Here is a 12460-nt window from a genome sequence, read left to right on the forward strand (position 1 = left end):
ATGAACGTTTTAAGATATTCGCAGTACAATAACAAATAACAGAATAACAAAATATTTTTCTTTGGATTTAATCCCAACTCCCAATCATCAAAACAGATTTACAATACCATTATGTGTATATTTCAAAAGAAGAGGTACATATTAATGGATCCCTCTAATTATAGATATTTGCCGTCAAAACGAAAGTAGGCTAGAATTTCAAAGGATAGAGTTGTCTGTTTAGTATTTACCTAATATTTTTGTTAATAAAGTTTTAGTTTGCATCAGAAACTACCAACTGCTACCTTAGTCGCAAATAGCCTAAACATAGAACAGGGATAACCAATATTATCTAAGGGAATCTAAAAATAGACGGAAGGTTACGTAGTTAAATATTCAATATTTGAAACTGTTGTGAAATATTCTATAATGTCGTTCGCATTTGATTATGTTAAGGAATCTGGGAAATAAACAAATAAGGTAAAATTCTTTTATTTGCTTATCATATTCAAGTGACTATATGACAACATTATACACCAACCAAACATCAGCTAGAAATAACTTATAGTTGATATAGATTTAATCTCTAAGTGATTGAAAATTAACAATTATTGAAAGCATAAAGTCGTCTTGATCCGGCGTACTGAAATACAAATCATGCCCAGAACAAATGACAGTATGTGTGCTAATCGATGACACTGGCAAAATTTCTTCCATTTTTAACGCTAAAATATAATTATAAAAATATTGACAGTGACTTTTTTTTTATTCCAAGTAATCTTTAGAAGCGGGGCTTTCTCCTAGGTTAATTCGACCAAAACTGTTTGTAAATATTACTGTATTCTATATGCCTTTAAGAGTAGTTATAATCAGTTTTAAATTTAACTTAAACTAGTGATCGGATGAAGAAAATTTAACTGTTAGACGGTTTCATTACATTTTTGAAGGAAAAAAAGAATGTATTCACAATTGTGTATTTTGTTTTCAGTAATTGCATACCTGGAGAATTACATTGAACAATTATCGACTTAAACATTATACTTGCGGTTTCAACTCAAAAGAAAAGTCATGTTGGAAAAAGTTCGAGGAGGTGGACTTTTGTGTAGTAATTTTACCATTTACAATATTATTTTTTATGAAAAATTCAAACACTGTTGAACAAATAAAATGTGTAGAAATCATGCAAAGTTTTTACCAAGCGAAATACGGTTTTCCCGTGACATTATCAACTACAGATTCAAAAACGGTACTAAGATTCAACGAACGCTTGAGAAATTGATAACAGGGGCTATTACTGTCAATGACATTCCAAGAATAAAAATTGTGAAAAGGGACGGTCTAAAATTTTCAGTGAACAATCGGCGGCTTTGGGTATTTCAAAGGTATGAAGAGTTTCTCAGAAGTCGTGAAGAAACCATAGCTATTCCCGTAAATTACGGAGTACACAAAGACTTGAAGGATTATAAGCTGAGCACTCGCGATGAGGGTCTTACTGTAGAAATAGGAGATCGTAACATGCCTAAGAAGCCAAAATGTCTGAAGATATCAGAAATTCGTTACTCCAAAGACGCAATATATTTCCATGATACAAAAAGGTCACCGACAGATATACTAAAAAGTCTTGAAAACGGTACAAATACAATAGACACTCTGCCAGTGGTAACAGTTGTACAGAGAAAGGGGATTTTCTATGCTATAGATAATGAGAGAGTGCTTTGGGCTATTAAGCAATATTATGAGAAGAAAGATGGGAATATAGAACTAAAATGTAAACTTGGAAAATATTCAGATTTAGGACCGACTTCGTTTACAACGACAACTGATGGATTATCTGTGCGCCTTGTGTCCGGCGATCCGAATAGAAAACAAAAGCTGGCTAAATGCGTAAACGATTGTTATGATTCTGAATTTGGTGAATGGAAAGACAATAGGTTGACTTTCTCTTCATACTATTTTGAGATTTTCTCTTTCTGATGAAGATGCATTTTAGTGAATGGAAGGACAGAAGTTTTACTTTATCTCCATAACATTTCACTTCCTCGTTGTATTGCTATAGATACTTAGAGAGTGCTTTGGGCTATTAAGCAATATTATGATAAGCAAGATGAGGATATAGAACTGAAATGTAAACTTGGAAAATATTCAGATTCAACATCGACTTTGTTTACAACAAAAACGGATGGACTATATTTTTGCTTTCCGTTTGGAAAAAACAAAAGAAAACTAAAGCTGGATAAATGCCTAAACGATTCATTTTGTTATGAACCTCAATTTTGATAAATGTGTAACCCTGGCAACATTGTACAGTTCGCTGATTGTGTTTTAATGTGCGCCTCGCGTCTGTCTCCCTAACTTTAGTATATTTAGTTACCTAACTATAGTAATATATTATACAGTGACGCAGCGAGTGTATGGGTCAGTGGAAAGGTCGTATGAATGTGTTCACTAGTTTTGCACGTGCATGTATACTAACCCCGCGAAACAGTTTCTTCCCGCCTATCTTTCTATTCTCTGGACACTTCTTTGTTCTGTACAAGTAAGACGTACTTTGCAGTACTGTCTAAAGTATACTCTGATATCATTAGAAGTTTTCTATACTGACATATAATCTGTTTAGATCTTTTGGAAGTGATCCTGGCTTTGTCCATATAGACATAATAAAAGTGAGTTAGAATCGACAGCGTTGGTTTTACTACTACAAACCAAGACCTGGTTACAAATGGCTCCCCGACGGGGAATCGAACCCCGGTCTCCCGCGTGACAGGCGGGGATACTTACCTACTATACTATATACTATATTTAGTGAGTGTTTACACTGTATTGCAACGTAAAAGTTTGCAGACGATAAACTGTAAGGGCATTTCTTCTATTTCCATTTCTGCTATTTCTAGATTCTCAGTATAATAACTAACATATTACTAACATCACCGTGAGCAGTGTGAATGAAAATAGTGAACAAAGTGCATTTAGCGCATTTATATTTAGATCATACGTATTACTATATATTTTTTGTTTGTGTTTACTGTGCTGCAAGCGATTGCGAAAAAAATAAATAAATACATACAGTATGCTTGCGATTTGCATTAATACAGTATAGTTATTTTGTGAAATTATGAAATTTGCTTGATGGAATAGAACATTAACGATTTTCAGGTGTTCAATGTCATATCAAGGTAAACGATATATCACGTGATCTAGTATCACGGTACACAGTTAGTCTGTTAGTAAACGTTATCGATCATTTGACCAATATTTACAGGTGTATAGAGTTGTGATTTTCCCACGCTGTGAGGGTAGAATTAGGTCAATACTTTGTTTACGTTGTTCAATATTTTGCAGTTAGGAGGAAAATAGCTGAAAAAAACTGTTCTAGAATTTGACCTATGTTATAAACTTATAGTTTGAGTTTACAGCCAATCAAGTTTGACTTATTTTAAACGCTGTATTTTGTGTTTTGCATTTTTCTTTTTTTGTTTCGTGCGTTTGATTTATTTTGAGTATTTTTCTATTGTGTGTAAAGTTACCGGCGTAAACACTACATAGAATCATACATATTTCCATATTTTTTTGTGTGTTAAATTTCACCATGGCATCGTCTGAAGACAAAAGTGCTTCAGAGGATACAACTCTTAAGATGGATGAAATACTTAAGTATATTGAGGAAAAGTATCAACTTATTCCTAAGACCAGTAAAGCTGTCCCGCTCGTTAGTACAGGGACCCCAGAGTCGGGTGCGAAACCCAAAACATCTCTAGGAAAACTCCCACCACAAACCTCTATACCACCACCAATTTTCCCATCAGCCTTTCCCTTGACAAACCCATCTGTTTCTTTGCCAGGACCCAGGGTAGACACCTCTTTACGGACATCCACATCCTTACCAATTTTGTCACAGTCTTCGGCATTGCCAACTGCTCCTGTGCTGCCCAAAATTGCCTGTTTTCCGGAGATGAACCCGTACCTAAGAGTGAAGTACCGTACGTGGTTTGGCGTTATGAGGTTCAATGCATTTTGAAAAACCCAGAGCTGAATTTTGCAGTTGATCAGAGGATCTTTGCATGGCACGGCCCGGATCATGACCATACCTCTGGGACAGACCGCTACTGTCCTAGATATTCTTGCTAAACTTGATATTATGTTTTCAGAAGCCTCAACAAAGGAAGATCTATTGACACAATTTTTCAATACGTCACAAGGCCCTACAGAGTCTGTCACTACCTATGTTTGCAGGTTGGAAAGCATAAAGGCCTACTTCCCGGCTTGGCCCGTAATGACATTCTCCATCACAAATTTTGGACTGGTCTTACGTCCGACATGCTTCGTCTGCAGACGAGACACAAATATGATTCCCTAGATGATTACAACTTGCTACTCCGGGAAATCAGAAAAGTTGAAAAACAGATTTCTTCCACACCGACTTTGCCTAATGTCCCAGATTCGCTTCCATCTGCGAAGCTGCCCACCACGACAAAGCAAGCTCCTCTTTCTGTTGAATCCTCGTTTGATCAGCAATTGTCATCACTTGAAAAGAAAATGGATTCTAAAATATCTAATTTAGAATCAAAATTCTCATCTTTCGAGGAAAGAGTTCATAAGAAAATTGAATCGAAATTCGATATGGTGTTGCAAAAATTAAACAGTCAGAAATCACATAATTTCGGGACCATAACAGGTATAATTCGTCCAATCGTTATTTTAACAAAGCAAACTATACTCCACCTCTCTCTTAATTTTCTGGTTCAAACCCCAAGTCCTTAGGCCAAGGTCGCGTTAGAGGTCATGGCAGTTATCATAGAGGTCGTGGAAGGGGTCATGATAGTTACTGTGGAGACCGAAGTCGAGGTAGAGGCCAAGATAGTTACCTTGGAGACGAAAAAAGAAACAGTGGTCACCGTGGCAACCAGTCAAACAATTAATCTCCTCTGTAAAGGGCGATACGGAGGAAGGTGAGATGTTAGCCCTATCGGATTCCTTTGTAGATAGATTCACAGGTACTGCAAATGAGAATTCTGTTACAATCAATGGCAAATCTTTTAAATGTTTACTTGATTCAGGTTCTATGGTGTCTACTATGAGCCATTCTGCTATTCAGTCTTTAAGTCCAAAAGTTTCTTTACACTCTTTGGATTCTCTTGGTCTTTCATTGTCAGTTGCAGATGGTTCTACACTGAAATACGATGGATATATTGAAGCAACAGTTTGTTTACCATTTTTATCTTCTTTTAACCTTGATGTACCCGTTCTGGTCATTCCAGACAATGATTTTAACCATTGTTGTCCTGTTATTATAGGAACAAATGTATTGCGCCGTTGTAGAGTATTTTTAGATACCGTACCGGAGCAAGTACCGTACCTCATGAATGGCAATTAGCCATGGACAGTCTCGATTCACGCACTTACCCAGTTAAGATATGTGGAAAAAAGACCATTTTCGTTGCACCTTTTGAAAGTGTTACCATAAACGGAATGGTTAGAAATTTTGACCAGTCCATTTCCTCAGTACTTACTGAGAGTTCTGAACTTTTTTAAGGCTAGACTGTTTGCTCACGTGTAATGAAGGTTCAAAACACGTCCTCTGTTAAAATTCCGGTCAGAATTTGTAATATGACTGCGAAAACTTTCAAACCCAAATCTGAAATTTGTACTATAACAGAGGCCAAGGTCAAAGATGATATTTCGTCTAACATCACTCAGGAGGTTCTCTCTTTGTACAAATACCAAGGATATTGGCAAAACTGATTTAGCCAAGCATAAAATTGTCTTAGAAGATGAAACCCCGTTTAAGGAACCCTATCGTCGAATCCCCCCTGCTTTGTATGAAGAGGTCAGGCAACATATCAAAGAAATGTTAGACGGCAATATCATTAGGTTCAGACTCACCCTATTTTTCTAACGTTGTTCTCGTTCGTAAACCGAACGGCTCACTTAGATTTTGTATTGACTGGCGTAAATTGAACAGTAAATATCGGAAGGACGCGTACATATTACCCAGGTTTGACGATACCATTGATGTTTTGACAGATTCTAAATTCTTTTCTAAGATTGACCTACATTCAGCTTTTTGGCAGATTGAGATAGAAGAGTCAGACAAACACAAAATAGCATTTTCTGTTGGAAATTTAGGATTTTACGATTGGATACGTATGGGATATGGGCTTACGAACGCCCCAGCAACTTTTCAACGCTGCATGGAGAAGTGTATGGGTGACATGCGTCTGAGAGAATGCTTGATCTTTTCAGATGATATTCTGATATTTTCGTCTACTTTTGACGAACATATTTCCAGATTAGAGTCGTTTTTTTCAAAGACTCAGTGATCACAATTTGCGTGTCAATCCATCCAAAGTGAATATTTTAAATCTTCTATTACCTACTTAGAGCATATTTTTTCAGACCAGGGTATTGCCACAGACCCCAACAAACTTTCTGCAGTCCAGGAGTAGCCTACTAATATTAAGATCCTTAGACAATTCCTTGGATTGACAGGAAATTTGTCCCTAGGTATTCCCAAATTGTCAAGCCCTTGAATGATCTTTTACAAGGTCACGATCTGACCAAGAAATCACCAAAATCTAAGAAAAAGGCAAAATCTCCAGCTAAATGGATTTGGGAAGATGCACAGCAGACTGCATTTGAGACCATCAAGGAGAAACTTATATCCCCTCCAGTCTTAGGCTATGCCGATTACTCTTTGCCCTTTATTCTGCACACTGATGCCAGTACAGTTGGTTTAGGATCTGTCCTCCTTCAAGTACAAGATGGCAAAGAACGCGTGATTGCGTACGCTAGCCGTAGTCTCAGGCCCAATGAACGCAATTACCCGGCCCACAAATTAGAATTTTTAGCCCTTAAATGGAGTGTTACTGACAAATTTCATGACTATTTGTACGGAAATGAATTTGTAGTAAAAACAGATAGCAATCCTTTGACCCATGTAACAACCACTGCGAAGTTGGACGCCACCCAGCACAGATGGCTTGCTGAGCTCGCAAACTACAACTTCACTATAGAATACCGTAGTGGCAAACAAAACATCGATGCCGACAGACTTTATAGACGTTACATCTTCAATGACGAAGTGAAGGCAATTTACCAGGCGGCTGTTACTTCTGCTCCCTTTGTAAACAGTTCTTCAGGTACTGCGGCTTCTCATGTGGCCAGTGAGGAGGCGAGAGTATCTAAACCTATATCCAAGGTAGACTGGACCAATGAGCAGAGTAACGATACTGCTATTTCACGGGTTGTTGACCTACTTAGTAGCGGTTTCCTGCCAGGAGGGAGAAATACCACCTGCTGTACAAAAATACCTTAGACAAGTACCCAAACTCTTCATACAGGAAGGTATTTTGTGCAGAACCGCTACTTTGGACGGCTAACATGTGCAACAGTTAGTCCTTCCCGAGTCTCACAGGAAAAAGGCGATACAAGGCATACATAATGATGCAGGGTACCAGGGGAAGGAAAAGACCCTATGGCTTGCTAAACAGAGGTTTTACTGGCCAGGGATGGAAAATGATATCACCAGTTGGGTTGAACAGTGTCACCGCTGTATTAGGAGGAAACCCCCATGTAGCAAACCCTTTGCTGACCTCGTTCCCATCCATACTACTAGACCTATGGAGTTAGTCTCTATTGACTTCTTGAAGCTCGAGCCCAGTAAAGTTGGTATCGAAAATATTCTGGTTATAGTTGATCACTTTACGCGTTTCGCGCAGGCCATTCCTTGCCGAAATCAGACTGCCGCTACCACTGCGAAGGCACTATACGAAGGGTATTTTCGGTACTACGGGTTTCCAGAGCAACTGCATAGTGACCAAGGTCGCAACTTCCTGAGTCGCACTATCCAGGAGTTATGCAGGATTGCGGGCATAAAGAAGTCAAGGACTACCCCATACCATCCGATGTGAAACGGAGCAGCCAAACGCTGGAATCAGACACTTCTGAAGATGTTGGGTACTCTTGAAACATTCCAGAAGTCCGACTGGAAGACCTATCTTGCCCCACTGGTGCAGGCTTATAATGCAACCAAGAATGATGCTACAGGTTATGCCCCTCACTTTCTCATGTTTGGTTGGCATCCACGACTACCTGTTGATGCTTACCTAGGCACTGATCCCTCCGAGGAACATACCGGAAATCACGCCTCTTACGCAACCAAACTGCATCAGCGCCTCCAGTTTGCCTATCGCCAAGCTGCAAATGAAGCTGCCAAGGTGTCCGCCAAGAACAAGCAACAATATGACCACAAAGTGAGGAACACTCAGCTTGAAGTCAGAGATAAAGTTCTGGGCCCGTATTCATAAAGCTCCTTAGGAAAAAATATTCCTTAGTTACTGAGATTTGCCTTAGTTTTCTGCATTTTCTCCTTAGTTGTTAGGAAATATCTTAAGTGATATTCATAAAGCTCCTTAGTTTAAAAAACTCCTTAAGTCGATCATTTTTTCCTTAAGTTGAAGATTTTTTCCCTTAAAAAGTAAGGCACCTACAGAGGTACCTTAACTTTTGAGGACAGAGTTAAGGGGAAACAAAAATGGCGGATTTGCAGCCGACTCTTTTCTTTTCGATATAAAAACAAGATATTTGTGGTAAGATTCTTAAGAAAATTGTAGCCTATGGCCTTAAGCACATTGATTTACAAATATCACAACAGTTATAATCGTATCGGACCGCGTACATGTATGTAAACTTCCGGTGAATTTTCGACGAAAACAGGACAATTAACCACCAAGATTTTGCAGTCATTTTAAGCGTAGAAAATGCTGCCAGAAAGTATCTAGAATGCTACGGATAGAAGAATGTGTAAATTTCGTCATACTACATTAAAATATCATAAATAGCTAGAAAATCCATATCAAAATGGGACTAACAAAATGTATCGTATGTACTGTGGTAAGGTAGGTCAATTCAGAATTTATATCTGTCACAGTCACAACTATTTCCTTACTTAAATCCTAAGGTGCTTTATGAATACGGGCCCTGGTCCGTAAAGTTGGCTTGCAGTGAACCAAGAAATTGGCTGATCGTTGGGAACAGGAACCATATATAGTCCTTTCCATGCCCAATCCAGATATTCCGGTATACAAGGTACAACAGGAAAATAAGAAGGGCCCAGTCAAGACTTTACACCGGAATATGCTGTTGCCTTATCCTTACAACCAGTCTATAGAGGAACGCCTGACCACTTCCGGTAGCAGTCCTCGTAAGAGAACTACAAGGAAACCAGGTAGGACAGACCACTCTGCAAATCCAGTCAAAGATATAGTAACAGACAGTTCCAGTTCTTTCGAATGGCGACAGTGACAGAACCGGTATACCCTTCTTCTATCCATACAGAAACTGAATCCTCTCTCAGACTCCCTACTGAATTTTCAGAATCTTCACAGGTTCTTGAATTAGACCAGAGTAACCAGTCAGTACAGAGGACGAGTGATAGCTCATCACTTCATACTAGATCTGCGACAAATCAGTCTCAATCTAGAACGGAGGCACCTTCGATAAGCATGGGCCATACAGGACACCATAGTTCCAGCACTGTCTTTGTACGTCTATCTCGAAGCCCTCGCCCCATTAGACGCAAAGTGGGTAACTCCCGTAAGGTAGAGACCAACCCGAACTGTGAGATTTTCTTTGTTTGAAACATTTGTACATGTTTTGAGGTTTGCAGATTACATAATTGTATCTGATAATTCTGAATTTATTTCTTTGCAGGAATTTATTTGGTAGAGAATTATCGTTAAAAGTATTTATTTTCAGGATCATGCGTTGTTTTCTGAAATAATGACAAATGACAGCTTTTCTGTTTTTTCAGGAAACACTACCTGGATAGGAATTTTTACTAATGTTTTATTTTTTATTTTTAACCACTAAGAGTGTATCTTGAGTTTTCGAGATCAATTTTCGAAATCATCAATATGAATTAGTGTTGCTGTTTAATATAAGGGAGAAAACTCTTAAAAGCTATTGCGATGGAAATGTAGTTTATACACCTTTTCGAAGGAGGAATCAGTATGTAACATACTTTACACGTGTTACGTTACCATTCAATAACCTTGTTTTATTACATCAATTATTTAGTAAATATAGGTCAGACAGTTTTGATCTGGTCTTAATGTCTCTCAATATTTTCTAGAATAGTATTTTGTTACTCTGAAGGTAAATAGTTGTTTTTTACATTAGGTATTTTATGCTAATTAGCATAAATTAATTCATGCTTAAACAGACATCTCTGGAAACAAGATATAACTAAAACTGAACAACATGATGAAATAAACTGTAATCAATAAACTTGTGTTATTTGAGCTTTATTATTTGAAAATATAGTGTAAATACTTATTTGAAGGTGGAATCTGTTTGTTACATACTTTACACATGTTACGTTACTATTCCAATAATCTTGTTTTATTGTATCGTTATTTTCTCAGAAAATAGTAGAGGAATATTTAGTTGTCAAGTTATTAAATACACTTACAAAATAGCATAGTTCCATACTTCTCAAGCAATCAGATTTTCTCCATAACTGCTTCAAAATACGTTACCACTGTATTTTGCTGTATTTACAATATGTTGGAAGAAATTTGAATCATTGTTATCAATATTATGATATCGTTGATTTATTTAAACTTTAAAGTATTAATTCTAACATTCTTTCTTTACATTTGTTAGGCAAGAAATCATCTGAAACATTCATTACTCATTCAATGTTCCTTTTTCATTTTGAATTAATGCATCTATTAGTTTAATTATACTAATATCTATTAGTTTAATTATATTAATATCAGTTTCTTAATTATAATGTTCTTTTATTTGATGGTTTCAATATTGTTGTCAATAATTACATTTTACGTTGATTTTGTATTTTTATGTATATATTCTGTATATATTAATTATACATCGATACACTGATAATAGGGTTACAATTTGGGGCTGCCTTTCATGAAAAGTTTTTATAATGGAATATTTATCTTGTTTTGTGTGATTGTGAAGTGTATCTAAGCAGCTATTTACGTGAGAAATAAAGCATGCATTGTATTGAGATATTTATGGGCTTATTAATAAATTAGTCACTGTTGAAAAGCAGCACTGCACAAAAACTCAAAAACTAAATGAAACATTCAGGTACTTTAAGTAATCTTTAGATTTAAACATATGAAATTGCTAAAAGCTGTAAAGAATGTGAACAATATTAAGTGCTTGAAAACCAAAATTGTTAAGAAAACAAATACATAATGCTATTCAAAACTTCTAGGAAGATATTAAGTGCCTTCTGAACGACACTTCAGAGTTGCTGAAAACATGTTGCATTGACTTTACGAAGATCCTTTAGAAGCAAAGTACGCAACCAAGCAAATAAATAGCAAACTCAGTTGGATTATGTCTGTTTGTGAGAGATAACGATGTGTGAAACATACCTTACGCCCCCTAAACACTGGCTTAAGAGGAATTCTGTTTTAGTAAACATGGTCCAAAAGGGCCAGAAAATCTAACAACACTGAAACCGAGTACGAGGAGACTTTTTATAAACATCACATGGCACTTAAAAACTTGTTTGTGATAGCAAATATATTTTAAGATGATCCTTTTGAAGCGTAACAACACAACCAAGCAAAATAACAGCTGATTTGAATTGACTGTGTCTGTTCTTTAGATGTAATGAAATGTGAAATTGCCCTCACACCCCAAGCACTAGCTTAAACAGTGTTCTTTAATAGTAAAATTGTACGGATTAGTTAAAATCTGAATCTAAAACTAGATGAAATGTCTGAAAAATATGAACTGCACATAAGTTGAGACAGCAGTGTAACAAGCAAATCACATTCTGGACGTCTTGACTAAGATGTGACTTACGATATTTTCACTTTAATGTTACCTAATATAGCATATTTGCTCTCTTGTTGGTAAACTGTTATGAATAATATGTTGCTTTATAACATATTATTTATAAAATAGAAAGCAAATGACAAAAGAAGATCATAGGCTCTCAAAAATCACTTTATTTCTATGAATGACATTTGATTACACTTTGATTCTGAAGCAATTTGTATCATGCTCTCAAGTTTCTTGCTACAGTTAGAACTTTTGACAAAGACAGGCCATGCCTTTGTTATAACCTTTGGTACGTAACTTAACTGATAATCAAACTTTATTTGTTATGACTGATGCATAGCTTCTCTTAGTTGTGTTTCTCTTAATGTTACGGTATATCCCGGAATATTCCATTACATAATACAATTTAGTCCTTGTCTGTACAATTTAAAATATTAAAATATGTTTTGTACATTCTGTCTTTCTTGTAAATGTTTCAAAATGAAATTATAGTTTTCTTTTTTTCGTATCTATAAAGTTTTCTTACATCTTGATTTGGTATCACTAAAACAGTTTTGTCAACCTGGTAAAAGTTTTAAATCTAAAGTGTTTACTTAAATACCTGCATATTTTCTTTAGTTTTTGTTTAGCACCGCTTTGCGACAGAAATTCAGTCATT

At 36.5% G+C, this 12460-nt stretch overlaps 1 protein-coding gene across 1 annotated transcript; it reads left to right on the forward strand.

The window, feature by feature from the left end:
• The first annotated feature begins 178 nt into the window (after nucleotides 1-178).
• Nucleotides 179-3049, forward strand: LOC123551644 (uncharacterized). Its single transcript, XM_045340728.2, has 2 exons — nucleotides 179-459; nucleotides 968-3049. The coding sequence occupies exon 2, from the start codon at nucleotides 1147-1149 to the stop codon at nucleotides 1951-1953; it is 807 nt and encodes a 268-aa protein (XP_045196663.2). The 5' UTR covers nucleotides 179-459; nucleotides 968-1146; the 3' UTR covers nucleotides 1954-3049.
• The last annotated feature ends 9411 nt before the right edge of the window (nucleotides 3050-12460 follow it).

This window comes from Mercenaria mercenaria, unplaced genomic scaffold (genome assembly GCF_021730395.1).
Source record: "Mercenaria mercenaria strain notata unplaced genomic scaffold, MADL_Memer_1 contig_1192, whole genome shotgun sequence".
Classification (NCBI taxonomy): domain Eukaryota; kingdom Metazoa; phylum Mollusca; class Bivalvia; order Venerida; family Veneridae; genus Mercenaria; species Mercenaria mercenaria.

Coding starts and splice junctions, on each gene's coding strand:
- LOC123551644 (XM_045340728.2), top strand. CDS start 1,147: ATGTGTAGAAATCATGCAAAGTTTTTACCAAGCGAAATACGGTTTTCC.